The 14,793-nt window shown below is 37.9% G+C and overlaps 2 protein-coding genes across 8 annotated transcripts; both read right to left on the reverse strand.

Moving 5' to 3' along the window:
- Positions 1–1,280: 1,280 nt before the first annotated feature.
- On the reverse strand, positions 1,281–7,072 carry LOC132188189 (FHA domain-containing protein FHA2). Of its 2 annotated transcripts, none has more exons than XM_059602596.1 (3): positions 6,295–7,072; positions 2,817–2,974; positions 1,281–1,747 (listed from the first exon to the last, which is right to left on the reverse strand). In XM_059602596.1, the coding sequence occupies exons 1-3, from the start codon at positions 6,896–6,898 to the stop codon at positions 1,538–1,540; spliced, it is 972 nt and encodes a 323-aa protein (XP_059458579.1). In that variant the 5' UTR covers positions 6,899–7,072; the 3' UTR covers positions 1,281–1,537. The 2 variants fall into 2 exon arrangements, with proteins under 2 accessions (XP_059458579.1, XP_059458578.1); XM_059602595.1 differs by having other exon boundaries at positions 6,322–6,988.
- Positions 7,073–7,928: 856 nt separating this feature from the next.
- On the reverse strand, positions 7,929–14,405 carry LOC132186819 (protein FAR1-RELATED SEQUENCE 6-like). 6 transcript variants are annotated; one of them, XM_059600897.1, is made up of 15 exons: positions 14,196–14,405; positions 12,958–13,096; positions 12,827–12,871; positions 12,598–12,687; positions 12,417–12,506; positions 12,140–12,303; positions 11,915–11,972; positions 11,766–11,820; positions 11,464–11,681; positions 11,231–11,276; positions 8,995–11,075; positions 8,768–8,881; positions 8,595–8,680; positions 8,188–8,428; positions 7,929–8,088 (listed from the first exon to the last, which is right to left on the reverse strand). In XM_059600897.1, exons 2-13 carry the CDS (start codon positions 13,015–13,017, stop codon positions 8,672–8,674), a joined length of 3,030 nt encoding a protein of 1,009 aa, XP_059456880.1. In that variant the 5' UTR covers positions 13,018–13,096; positions 14,196–14,405; the 3' UTR covers positions 7,929–8,088; positions 8,188–8,428; positions 8,595–8,671. The 6 variants fall into 6 exon arrangements, with proteins under 6 accessions (XP_059456880.1, XP_059456879.1, XP_059456883.1 ...); XM_059600896.1 differs by having other exon boundaries at positions 7,929–8,428; positions 12,958–13,073; XM_059600900.1 differs by having other exon boundaries at positions 7,929–8,428; positions 8,825–8,881.
- Between the last annotated feature and the right edge of the window lie 388 nt (positions 14,406–14,793).

A 14,793-nucleotide genomic window follows, 5' to 3' on the forward strand; every position in this document is an offset into this window, starting at 1 on the left:
ATGGCAAAAATGTTGATGTGGCTTAACATGTCACTTTATTGGACGACAAGGAAGATTTCGTTTGAGATTCGTGAAAAAAATTAAGTAGTCAAATACAATTTAACTCGGGGAGTGATCACAAATGATGCATTTACTCATGAATTTATTTTAGATTTACCTTCTTTCTTTCTTTTTGACATGTGTCAAGTTGAGGTGGCAATGGTAAATTGATATGGTACATAGAAAAATTGAGAATATTGTAGATTGAGTGGCAGACGACGGATAAGCATACTTTCCCCAAGTTTTAATGTTTGTTTCTCTTATCTTTGTTTGTCAGATTTTCAAATCTTGTGGACTCGACGCTGCGTTATGCATAGCTTGCGTGCCAACAAACAAGCTTGAGCTTTTCTGTCTCCAGCAACAATTGATCTTGAATTAACGTCGCTTCTCCAGCACAAAGGCCAGTTTAATGCAATATTTGCTACAATAGAATATGTTGATCCTACAAGCCACGTGTAATGCTTTTATCATCTAACGTAATGGATGTTCTTGGTCCCCAAAAGAAGAGGCGAGAGAAGGAAAATGAACTGGTAATTAGATGTCAATCTCCATGTCATAAATAAATCCCAGCTTCTTTCAGTCTTGCAAAGTTGCAAATTAGCTCATATTTATATTATTATATAGTCTGCTTAAAGGATTGGTGATTTGGGCGGGATCCCGGAAATTCTCGATGCCCCCTGTAATTGGGCAACGGGCTGCACGAGCAAGGGCTCCTTGCCCGAGCAGTGAGCCCACTACCTGAGCAAGTTGTTTGGGCAAGAAAGCCCCCTCTCACAGGGGACCCTACAATTTCCCTTGCCCCTCTTTGGGCAGGGAATTGTAGGCTCAGGCAAGAAGCCCCCTTTCATAGGGGCTCTACAATTTCCCTTGTAACTTGAAAGGCTCTTTGGGCAGGAAATTGAAGGGAATCTCAGTCCTGGTGATTTGGTGAATGGGTGTATGTTATAATTCTAGAAACAATTAACCATCTGTAGTTACTAATGTATCGGGGTCATACATAAACCGAACATTTTTTAATCATTCATGCATCCGAGTCTTGCATGAAACCAGAATTGACTACATGCATTTTAAGAAGTACAAGGGTTTACATGAAACCAGAAATCTGAATTGACCAGGTCTTCAGGAACCCCACAAAAAGAATAAACATTCTAATGGAATATGTTCTGGGAAGCCATAAGTTGAGCAGTTGAACTGTTTTTGTTACTTTTAATCACTCCAAAAATGATGCCTTTTACTTGCGGTGAACGAACAAATTGATATATGACTAAAAAACTTGTGTCAAGAAACAATATCTTAAACAACAGCAAAATAACTCAGATTTATGCTTGTCATCTACATGTATTTAACAGGCTCCTACCTAAAGCTCAACATTGCTGCTTGACCACATTTTTTCACAACAATAGTAGCTAAGTTGAAAATCAGCAATTTTTGTCACTTACCAGATAAACTTCAAGATAATCAATAGGATCACGGAAGCACCCTTTGATGTCTCCTCGTTTTATGAAAGCAGTGAGACAAGAGAGACAAACTCCAGTGTTATCCGACCCTTGGACCTCGTGTTGATGACGAAGTGTTCAGGGTATTTCCTAAGCAACATAAGCAAGCCATACCAAGGTTTCCCCTTGGATTCGATACCAGGCCAATCCTCAGATTTGAGATATCTCCTTACTCGACTATGATGCCAGACATTAGCATACTTATCCACCAGCTGATAGAATAGAGCGATAAAGTTAATGGTATACTCAAAAACCAGAAGTATGTGTATCTATTTGAACTCTCAAAAAGAAACTCATATTAGCAGTAGAGAGAAGGGGAGGAGAGATATTCATTTTAGTTCCTTTTCTACCATATTCTGTAGACAGAGGCCCAAATTTCAAATTTTCTCTTACTTCAATGATAGAATTGTTAAGTTAGTGCCTGAATAATAAAGATTTGGCAGCCAAACCTCTAACACTAACCAGATAAGACGAGAAGTAAATCTGTATTTCAGAAAAGTTAATCAAATAGTATAATCTGAGTCATGCGGGAATTACTTCTTGATGTAAGAGTCACATGCATGAAAGACATGGCCCATGGGCAAACAAGTTGCCAAGGGATTGAATCTCGCAATGGCAAGAGTATTGGTCAGTAATCCAAAGATGTACCTGGTGGGTTTTAAGTGCACAAATTTGTTTGCACTGTGTCCGTTTGTTGTATCTTGCAATGGCAAGAAATATAACTGCATTATATGGCTTAAAATTTTTGACAACAAAACAATTTGGAACCATTCTCCAGCATAAGTTGTGAACATGGCTTCCACAAATTTAACAGAATGCTATCTTCCTCCCAAAGCCTTTGCAGTATGGAAGAGGAGGCATGATATATAAAAGGAAGGTGCAGGGTAAGGTGTTCAATTTAACAGAATGCTATCTTTCAGGTTTTGTCAACATAAAACCAGAAAATTATTGTGCTGCAACCACCAAAGTAGGGGGTCTCCCACCACATCATCCATGACCAACTTTTATTAGGCACCTGGTGGAACCTGATAATCAGAAGCATGTAAATCATAGAACTTGACTCTAATTAGTTATCCAGCATTCAGTGAATATAAAAGGTCAAGACCCTAAGAACCAACATACAAGCAGTACAAGTCTCAGGCATTTCATGCAAAAAATGCTGAAGGGTAAGACCGTATCCAAGCCACCTCCCCCAGGACCTCACTTAGGTGGTATCAGCAGTGACAATGGCCTTATACAAGAAGTAAAATAATCAATAGAGAACAGTTGGTCAAAACTAACCACAGCATGAAGTTTCTCCATAGGCATCCATTCTCCAGGACCACAAATATCTGAGAGCGCAGTAGCTACAGATGATACCACATCCTTTTCTTCCAATTGAATAAGTTGGTTATTGTCAGCTTCTCGATCAACCCTTGCTCTTCCCTCTGCTTTTTTCTCTGCAGGAATTGGAGGATATGCCACGCCAATTAAAGAATATTATGTAGTTGCATGTGTTGTATCAAAATGTATGAAAGCATTTGGAATTAAGGAGAAAGAGAGAGCGAGAGAGTATCAAACCAACTATTTGGTAGTTCAATTTCAGAAGGAAGATATCAATAAAGAAACAAAATTTCGGGATTGTTGCTCTAATCATAAAAGAAATAGAATCCGTGTAATCAATAACCCTTTACTTTTGTCAGTACTTCTCCGATTGTATGCTAAAAAGTCGATATATATTTTTAGCCAAAAATCACCAACTATAAGTCCAAGCAAAAATGATAAAGCGTGAGGACTAGGAAATTTTAATACCAAAAAAATCAGGTTCAAGTCATGATCAATTAGACACCAAGAACTGATCCATCGCGTCTAAATCTAGTTAAAAATGAGAAACGATTCTTATAGACTTAAATGAAGGGTAACAATGTAATCCACCAATGAACAGAACATATAAAATGTTTAGTATGGTACGCCCCAAACATGAGTTGCTGGATTATGTCTTTTTGATTTCATATTCTATATGCTAATAACAAAGTACCTTTCTATACGTGTTCAAAATCTCTGCTTACTGATTCTAACATGTGTTATGTATGATGATTGCGTCCATGTCTATGCAAAACTTTTTGTAACCAATAGGCTGACATAGTGGGTCCAAGACCCCACGGATACGTGACTGTAAATTACCAATAAAAGACAAAATCCTACAAAACAAACTGATGCATTCTCTATGAAAATGCAACATACAATTTCATTCAACATCTTGCATAATGGACGCATCAGGGACAACCATTAGAGTGCTAAACTCCGTACACAGCAGTCAGGAAACTGAAACTGAGAATGGGGTGAGAGTAGCAAGCATGTATAAAGTACCCATATATAGGTACTAGCAACAACGAGTTCAAAGTGCTCATCAATACCACTTGTCACCTCAGGTGGATCCATACAGACAAGCTAATGGATTGACATTGTCATTCATGAGTAAACTTGTAATAACTTTTTTTTGATAACAAGTTGGCATAGCAATAGTTATTGTAATAAGTAATAACTATCAATAATCTGAAAATAACTTGGCATATCAAGACACATTATGAATACCTATACCAACCCAATGACAAATGAATACACACACACACACTCTCTCTCTCTCTCTCAATCACAGAGACTGAAAACTGTATTCTTTAAGTTGATCTCGTGTATTACTTTACCAAATAATAAACAAAAACAAAAAAATCAGATTAAAGCAGACAATAATGTTCAGTATCCCGTTTTACTTATAAATTTTCAAGTTAGCACTAAACAAAACCAAGTTGCAGAAAGTCTGGCTGAAGAGGGCAATAGATAACCTGAGATCCGATGCAAACAATATAACACGCAAGACCAGTACCCCAATACAGATTTAAAACACAAAATTGTCTTCAATCATGACACATCAAATCCAGAAAAAAAAAAAAAAAATTATAGCACAGTTAAAATCCAACAGATTATAAGAAATCATTATAGCTCAATTGAATAATCAAGAGATATCATATAAATACGTACAGATTTCAGATATAATAGGGTTTCAAAAGTCAAACTAAGCGATTGATCAAGGTAGAAAAAAGCAATTCAGTTGGCAGAAAAAGCAAGAGAAAATGGGGAAAATTTACTAACAAGCAAGCATAAACAGACAGATACCAACAGTTCTTAGTACAAAGATTCTAGGATCCTATCAACTAAAAAGCACTAATTTTTCAAGTGAATTTAATTAAAATATAATTAATGGCCTCGGGCTAAGAATCAGATAAAAGCTATTTTTACAAACTTGTTTAATAGAATCTAAAGGAACTTATCTTTGTTTGCAAGAGAAAAACAAAATATTATAATACAAGTTTGACCAACAGAGCCTGAAAAAATGCATTTGAAGGCCATGTTCTTGCTGAGGACGACAAGGGAAAATCAGAAAAATTGTAGATGTATGCGGATGCTAGGAGATATTCAGGGCACCACCAGGCTGGAGATGTGCAAATCAATAGTGGATTTCTTGAAGTTGCAGCCTGGGAAAATCGAGTGGGTCTACACTTGGTACTCAAAATCCTTCCCCTGAAGCTACAAACCCAGCCACAACACCACCGCCTGAGGTGCCCATTAATATCTCTGTGCCTATGATTCTATATATATATATATAGAGAGAGAGAGAGAGAGAGGGCTCTGTCAAGAGTCTTCACCAGTCAAGTTTTGATTATTTTTTACTGATTAATTCTGAGATCATCAAGCAAGAAATCCACCACAGGAATGGGGTCACATAATTGTCAAGGGTCACAAGTATAAGCTCTGGCCTGTCTTCATTGCTTAGTAGTAAGTTAGTTCCACACACTGCCCACAGCCATTTGGTTCACGTAACTGGTATCACAGTGTAAATGGAGAGCATCCAAGATTTCTTTATTTAGACCACATCACATAACAGTTGGACTATCAGTAATAATGAATGAAGGTACTATGAGTAGCATTCTTCCAATTTGCATCTACCATTTTTATCTCCATCCTCGAACCAGTAAAAAAATATACTATTGTAGAGCCGAATTCACATATTGTTCTCATAATTTCTTCACTTTGTGATGGAAACAAAACTTTTCTGATTTATTTGAATATTAAAAACTTCAATACCCTCTGAAAAATAGGTTAGCTCATCTTTTTATAAAAAAGTGAAACGTGCAGAATCTAACAACAAGAATTATTTGCAATTAGCACCATACCATTTTACACGCTTGTCATTTTTGCCTTAATCATTTTAAGCTCGCTGTGGTGGTTTCCTGAATGGATGTAAGTTCTCATCTATGAGTAATTGTTTATATAAGTGAATGGTAAAAATCACAGGTGCACATGCACATGCTCAAACTGGCATGCTATAAAACAGTTGAATTTTGAACCAGATATTGAAGATATTGATCTAATTTGGTTTATGATGCATTTCTGCATTATTTACATATCTCTGACTGTGTACATGAACACAACCCAGGGACTCTAAAATAAACAATTGTAGACATTTCCAACCAAAACCCTACAATCTACGTGCAGACTAACAATATCAACAATAACACGGGGTAAGCCTTGGCCTTTAACTAAGAGCTTTCAGCCTAATTCTTTGTGACCCCAATCGTTTAAACACCTACACAAAACAATCATAACAATATCATTGGTTCATAAACCATCAAAAGCACATCCTTCCAACAAGCACAAAATAAACACCATCTAAACATAAACAGAGAAGCATATGCAATTAACGGAATGATGAAAAACTAACCCAATGCTCCGGACAAGCCGGCCTTACCGCCCGAACCACCGGCGCCACTATACCCGTACCCTTCGAACCCTTCTCTCCTCAGCTTCTTCGCACCACCACTTCCGTCGTCGTCGTCGTACTCGTCGTCCTCATAGAAATCCCTCCCCCTCCCCTTCTTCACCGCCTGTGCCGGCCCCGCCAGATGAAAATTCGGGTAATGTGCGGCAGGGGCGGGCGGAGCCACGTAGTGGCGGGGGGCAAGAGCGCCCCCTAGAATGCTGCGAACCGGGAGGAGGAAGTAGAACTCCTTGTCGCCGATCTGGAGGAGGTCCTGGGAGTCGAGCTTGACAGGGGGGTTGCCGGGGAGGTGGAGGACACCCTCGACGAAGCAGCCGTTCTTGCCGAGAACCTCGAGGGCGAAGCGGCGGCGAGCGAAGTCGTAGAAGATGCGGGCGTGATGGCGCGAGATGTTCATGCCGCCGCCGAGGCTGGACAGGTCCACGTCCACCGTCGACTTCTTGGAATTGCGGCCTAGAATGATCGAGTAGGTCTGCATGTAGTACTCGAAGTCCTCCCCTTGCAGCTTCGCGAACCCGGCCTCCACGTCGCCGCCCGTCGCCCCCATCGCCGTTCCTCCGACAAACAGGGATTGCTTGAAAATGTGGGAAGGACTCTCGATTGGGGATTTTCTTGACCCTGGGCTTGATTGCTCGTCGCAATAATTTAATATTTTATCCAATAGTAAACCAAAAACAAATAAAAATGGTGCCCTTTTTTTTCTATGTGAATTTATATTTTGACGCCAAAACCAATTTTCGGTTGGATAGATCGTATAAACTTCTCTGAGTAATATTGAATTTGTTTATTTTCAAAACTGAAAATATAAAATTATTTGCTTTCAATAATACCGCTTCTATCACGTTAATTTAAATTATTAACTAAAAAAATGACAATAAATAAACAAAACAATCATATAAACACAATACACATGAAGTCCCTATCTAGTAACTTTTCTAGGATGAGAAAAAGGGAGTGAATTCGAACTAGTGATCTCCGCTTCATTAAAGATGGTCCACAGCCGATTGAGCTACCCATTAAAAACTACAAACTCGATATTTAATGGTGTAAATAATGTGAAAAGATAAATATCTTAACTATGTCATTTAAAAAAGTTATATAATTTAAATGATTTAACATCAGTATATTACTTCACGAGTGACATGCTTAAAAAAGCCAATGAAAACCTGTATAGCATTTTTTTCTTCTTTTGCTAGTGACAAAAAAAAAAGGTAAAAGAGAAATACAACTTGTAAATACATTTGTGCATTTCTTCTTTGGCATATGACTTTCGGGTTTATTATCATTTATGTTTTGATGTTCATCAATATTTTTAATTTGCTTTTGTACTTCAAAATTGGTCACATTTCTAAATACTATATTCGGATGATGATGAGCATTTTAGTCTAGAATTTCATATTGAGCTGATTATAGCAGATGAACCACAAAGTTGTGTGCAGAATTCAGCAAGCATGGATGTCAATGAAACCCTATTTTAAGCCCCCTTTGAAGGTTGCTTGTGAAACTGCCAATGAACAAACAGCAAATAAAACAACTCCAGATGTAATAAAAGCATCACAAATAATGAAGATTGGGATTCAAGAATAGATTTCATAGTGAAATGATTTGGACATAGTACAAAAATGTTTGTGTATCAATAATCCAAGTGAATAAGCATCCAAAGTCAAATGGCACCAGTCCTTCCAGCTCCAAGACTAGAAAAGGTTGCCATAGACAGACTTAACATCACCAGTCCAGCTTCACCATGCAACACAAAAGGAAAAAATATCATTAACAACTAAGTTTACAAGCCTATACAGAGAGACAAAAAAAAAACATTACAAAACACAGAGCCACCTCAGCTTGGGCCTGGAGTACTTCCAAGCAATTGCTTATGAAGTTCAAATCACTGTAAAAAAACCATGCACCATTCCAAATGTTCAACACACTTACAAGAACCATACACCACAATCAGCCAACTAAAGACTCAAAATCTTGTAACAACTACTAAAACTACTAGCTGAAAATAAAAGAGCCCCCATACAAACAAACCAACAAGCTCAATCGCTTAGTAGTCAAAGAGGCTCAAACCCATATCCTGAAGGAAAAGAAATTCCTATGTTAGCAAAATAAACAAGCATGCCTAAATTATAAAAAACTTAAAAAAAAAAATAGAGGGAGAATAGGAAGGACATAACAATTTAATTTGACAATAGCACGAGAGAAAAAATAATCAATCTAGGTTCTTATAAGCAAAACGTTACATAATCAATAGTACCACCACCAACAGGTACTGATGCCAACTTCTCCCTCCCGGCTTTACAATCAACTCTGTAATTTCTTAAGAACCCTGCAAGAATTGAATACTTTTTACTCTTACAAATATATAAATCGATAATAAAACATTCCATCAAGCCCACTAATTGTTTTTGTATACCCAAGTAATTGCATTATCTTGAGTTCCAATTATATAACCATGCTTAGCATCAGTTACCGAAGGCAATAGAGCTTCACTTGTGTTCACTTCACCTTTTTGCGTTGCTTGGCAAGTCTTCAATTAAAAAATGTACCAAACTTGTTACAATACTCGTGAAAAAGTTTGAATGTGTGCATGTTTTTAATAAGCATAATTAAACACATGTAAAGGAAAGAAAAATAACCAACCTGATTTTTTCTTCTCTTATGTTTGGCATTGTTGTCACTTGGTTGTTTCGTTTTTGCTTGTAACCTCTTCACCACTTTTTCTACTATAGGCACCTCTATTTTTGATGGTAGGCTTCCTTTCTTTTGAACCACAAGAGGACTAATCAACTCATTACTTTTCACCACCACACCATCAACGGCTTCACTGCACATTGAAGATGCACTTGGAATGTGATGGGAAGGTGAATTGGGTTCACACCTTAAGCCACAAGAATTCACATTTAACATATATGGATAATGCATGACATCCATGCAATGGTCCTCGCTTGTTGCTGTCATCGATGCATACTTTAAAAAAGATTCCAACATGTTGTCAAATCTTTGTACATCAAGGTTGCCGCTCAAATCATCATATTTTGTTCGCTTCAAGTCTTTCCTCCATCGGTCAAGAATATATTTTGTTGGCAATGATTGAAAATACGTTGCATCCCTTACCATCAATAATGCTTTAAGGGCATGGCTACACAAGATTCCTCTAAATGCAAACAACCCACAACTGCATTTCACTTCACGTTCCTCTTCATTGAAGTAAACACAGAATCTTACATCTTTTATACAATCACGATAAGACACTTCATAGGTGGAAATTGCACCTTCACTTTTAAGAAGAGAGCAATTACAATACATCATGCACTTAAACTCCTCATGGAATTCTTTGAACTTTGCTTTGGTGTAAATATCATGAAATTTCTTCACAATTGAGTAATCAGATATACATGGAATGATGCATTTAAAAGAATTGAAATCGGCTTCTCTCTCATTCAAAACCTTTCTTCTCAAAGTATTATCAAACTGGTCAAAAAATTCTTTCAACGTGCTCGCCGAGTGCACATCACTATCAAAAAATGCATTAATACTTTCACTCTGTTGTGTAGTACTCATTCCAGCCCAAAATGTATCTTTCACATATGCTGGTACCCAATGAGTTCGCTCACTATATAACCCACGCAACCATGCATTATCCTGAAGATTATAACTCTCAAGTAGGCTTTCCCAACTCTCATCGAAATCAGCACACGTTTGAGAATCATACAGACAAGTTTCTATGGCATTCTTCAAGCCACAAGTGTATTGAGCATGTGATCCAAGTTTTTTCGATAATTTTCTCATAATGTGCCATAGACAAAATCGATGTCGGGCTCCAGGAAAAACTCTTGAAATTGCACTTTTCATAGCCCTATCTTGATCTGTTATAATTGCACTTGGAGCTCGACCGTTCATGCATGTCAACCACGTTTCAAACAACCAAACAAATGTCTCTTTATCCTTACTTGATAGTAATCCCGCCCCCAAAAGTATTGATTGACCGTGATGATTCACTCCAACAAAAGAAACAAATGGCATTCCATATCTATTAGTTAAGTATGCCATGTCAACCATAATGACATCCCCAAAATACTCATACGCTGCCCTACTTCGTGCATCAGCCCAAAACAAATTTCTCAACCTTGATTCATCATCCCAATCCATTACAGCATAGAATCCTTCATTCATTTCTCGCATTCTAGTGAAATAGTCCCAAAATACTTTAACGTCTCCTTTGCCGAGCCGAAGATGTCTTGCATTGTCAATAAAACTATGGTCATCTTCCTTTATAAATGAAAAATGCCAATGCCACTCAGGTTCAACAACAATAGAGTTAAATTTCTTCCTCATAGTGAATGGACATAAAGCATGATTATGGTCAACCTCAACAGCAGTCAAAAACCATGCCCCATCAACTAGCTGCGCATTGATCTTGGCCTTACACCCCGTTTTCTTTGTTGGATTTGGCTTACCAATATTGCTTGCCTTGGTTTTCGTCTTGCCATAACGAGTACATGCAAGGGTGAGGAATTTTGCACTCCCACCTAGTTTCTTTTTAATTCCTTTATGTATCACCCCAAAACCCGCTTGCCAAGCATACTGCTTATAATACAAGGAAAGTTCTTGTTCGGAACTAAACCTCATTCCATACTTGGGTTCTTTAACATTTTGATCGTAGTGCAAGTCATTGTCCTCCTTATCATCCAACTCTAAATCACATACAGTTTCATTTCCATCTATATCAAAAAAAAAAAATCAGAGGAACTTATCACAAATACTATAACTATGAATAACAACATTCACTAAACGACATTCAGCAAATATTTAGTAAAATCCACTAATGAAAAAGAAACTCAATGATATCAAAGGAAGAGTGCAAAGCCTAACTAACCAATTTGAGGGACAACTTTAAGGACCGAAGCATTGTCATTTGGAATCTGTGCAAGTAGAGAATCATTAGGTTCATAACTTGCAACTTGGCCACTATTTACAAGTAAAATATATTTTATCTTTTGAAGCAGCAAATAGATACTTTGCATATGTAGTAACACATAATTTACACTATTTACATTGAGAATTGGAATGCAAAACGAGAACTTGAGGGGAAACCTTTAAGGCTCATACCTGAATCCATTGCTCAGGCATTATGCCTTTAGATCCAATCATGTGTGCTAATGAGGCACCATATAGATTTTGTCTCACTTTGGCAACTCCAGCACCACCAGCGGAAGCATTCCATAAGTCCATTCCAATATTCAAATTAGTTTCAGACATAGAGACATGCTTCCCAAGTACTGAAGCTTCAACAATGGCCCCATCATTGTCGCTTTGTGCATTGGCTCCTGAAGAAGTTATAGTGAGTACAAAATCATCACACCCAAAGTAACATAAGCAAGAATCATTTAGGTTGGAGATGAAAAATATACCATCTGCAAGCATCTGGTGAAAAATTCCCTTCTTACTTCCAGCAAAAGTCCAAAACTATAAATATTTCAATAATTAGGACATAGGCATAGATATATGAGCCAACATGGTCAAATGAGAAAGCAGACCCATTGATATTGATATAATGTACCTTTTGGTCATTATTCTCATCACTTGCATCTGATGTACCCTTGGTACCACTTTCAGCACTATTAACCAGAAGGGAAGATAACATAGGGGGAAGGAAATTTCTAATCAGAATGTCGTAGTGATAAATAATAATAATAATAATAATAATTTAAACCCAATGCTAATGAGATGCTGATGCCAAAATCAAGTCAAAAGAAGATCCAAAACTACACTAAGGTTGCTGAACCTTTGTGAAGCGCCATCATTTCCAAAACCTGAAGTTGCTTTCAAACTCTCTTTAGCCTTGCCTAAACTTCCAGAAGTTGCCTTGGAATTTTTAGCAGACGCTCGGTCCTTTCCATAGGGACCCTTCCTTTCCAACTCTGCATTGATCTGTATTGGGTTTGGAGTCTACAGAAGATATAGTAAACAAACTTAGATTGTGTCACACGTGTAGGCACGTGTTTGTATTGTAAAAAAAATAGTGGAAGGAAAAAAAGAAAAGAAAAAGTGATTAGGGTTACCGTGGTCATATTAGGATGAGCATAAACTCCCCATGGAGGATATAAACCAGGGTATGGAACTGGCATCCCATACGGTGGGATCAACAGGTGCTGAAAAATTGCCAATAAGAAAGAAAATAAGAATCTTCTATCCTATAGAGAATGTACGCCTCTACATGATCCAAAAAGGGGATATACTCACCTGGCTTCCCCATAAATAAGGGTGAGGAGTTGGAGAAGCAACCGTTGAGGCAAATAATGGAGGTGGCATAGCTCCAGGACCATGATAAACCTAAACAGGAAACTCATCTATAAGCTACTAACACTGATTATCCGTATATTCAAACTAATCCATATAAAGTCATAAAGCAATTAAAAAAAATTCATAAAGTTAAAAAAGCAATTAAAAGAAACATATTCTCATCACTAACCTGCATAAAGCTCGACCAATCAGGATAAGGTGGTGTTGGTATTTCCTGTAAATACAAATGAGAATGCATTACCAAAAAACAAAAAAAAATGTAAAAAAAGAAAATGAGGGTTAAGAAGAAGACAAGGATACCTGAGATGAAGAAGCTGGTTTGGAAGGCTTCGGAGGTCTGCTCTGTTCCCCTGTCCCCATCGGGTTATTTCAAGAAATACCCTTCAAGTACTACAGTTTTTGACTAGATCTCCTATCTGCAATAATATCTATGAAGCGCCTGAAAACACCAAATTGAAAAACTAACAAACAAGTTGGAACAGGCCAATATTCTTTCCAATAGTCACAAACTATTCTTAAAGAAAAGCCAACCACCGCAAACGTACAAATCTAAATGCAACTCAACTCAATCTAATCCATTACTAACAATCTATTTGTGCAACATAACAAGTACTAAGAACAAATTATTTCGAAGTTAATCAAAGGAGTGGATGATGAAGAAGTGGTCCTGCGAATTAAATTCATACAGGAGACAAATAAATGTCTGCATATAGGACATCGTTATCACCAACATCCATTACTAGTTTGATGGGAGAGATGTCGAAATGCTAGACTTTCTTTCTTTTCTTTTCTTTTTTTTGATAAGTAAGAATGAAGTTTGAGGTGTATTCTTAGAGGCACAGGGCCACTTCCATGTTGAAGTTTACAACAGTTTTGTCATCATTCATTGTAAATAACTATTAATTGCTGGTTTTATAAATAATTGGTTTTCTCTTGAACTTTAGAGTCTATAGTGTTTAGTCACCATTGCTAAGTTCACCTCAGGACAAGCAAGGTCGCGAGCAGGGCCCAGCAAGTCAGGTACACTCCCCAACAAGAGACAAGCACCTCAGAACACAGGCTCGTTTAAGTTGGATGGGATGGTTGGTCGTGATAGCCCAAAGGAATTATAGATCCCTCAAGGCTCTCTCCTTGACTATTCCAGCCAAACAGCAACATTAGACGACAAAAATGGTCCAGTTTTGTTAGGACACATTGCTCGGTTGCATCATATCTTGTTTTACTCTACTTCTTTTCTTTTTTTTTAGGTGGGGGTTTAGGACTTGCAGACTTTCTTACGGCACGGAAAGAGGACCAAATAATCACCGAAAGAATAATCCGGTTTGGAAAAATTTGCCCACAATCGAAATAGCAACACAGCCTACAGAAATCGACGACATCTGGACATAGATCAACAAACCCACAGAAATCTACACAACCCAATTCAACCCACTTCAGCCACACAAGAATTACACCATGAAACAGTATATCTCATCAAGAATAGAAACATATCAGATTGTTCATAGCAAACTCATTAGGCGTCCTCGTCGGTGGCGTACCTGGCGGTGTGCGGCGGTTGTGTCTCGAGAGTGAGAGAGCTGGGGCTTGAAAGTTGGGCGGAACGACCGGCTGCGTCGCACGTCAGCTTTCCGGCCTCCTGGGTGTGACGGGTCGCCTGAGAATGATGGTTGTGGACTTATGGTGGAGGAGGGGTCGCACAGGGAAGAAAAATAGGCCTGGGCGGGCGGAGAAGGGATATATATATGGGGGAAATTTTGTGGGGAGGGGTGTTTTCCCCCGCAAATGAATTTTGGGAAGTAGCCTGTTTTCCCGCGCATGAATTTTGTTTTTTTGTTTTTAAATTTGGTTGCCGTGGCATGGCACCTTCCACGAGGGTTGGTGTGAAAATAAAGGCGGTGTGACGAGTATTATAGGCTTATAGCAATGCTTCTTACACTTTTATCACACTTATTTAAAAAATCTGTCCGTACATGCTCGGCGTGCTGTTCATCAATTAACATCACAACTAACAAGAGTGAAAAAAAAAAAAAGAAAAAAAAAAGTTTACTCAACCAAGCCACGTCAATCACTTAAAAAATAATAATAATAATAACATTATTTTTTCACTCTCATTTATTGCATTAATTAAATATTTGT

The sequence above is a fragment of the Corylus avellana genome, chromosome ca7 (genome assembly GCF_901000735.1).
Source record: "Corylus avellana chromosome ca7, CavTom2PMs-1.0".
NCBI classification, from domain to species: Eukaryota; Viridiplantae; Streptophyta; class Magnoliopsida; order Fagales; family Betulaceae; genus Corylus; species Corylus avellana.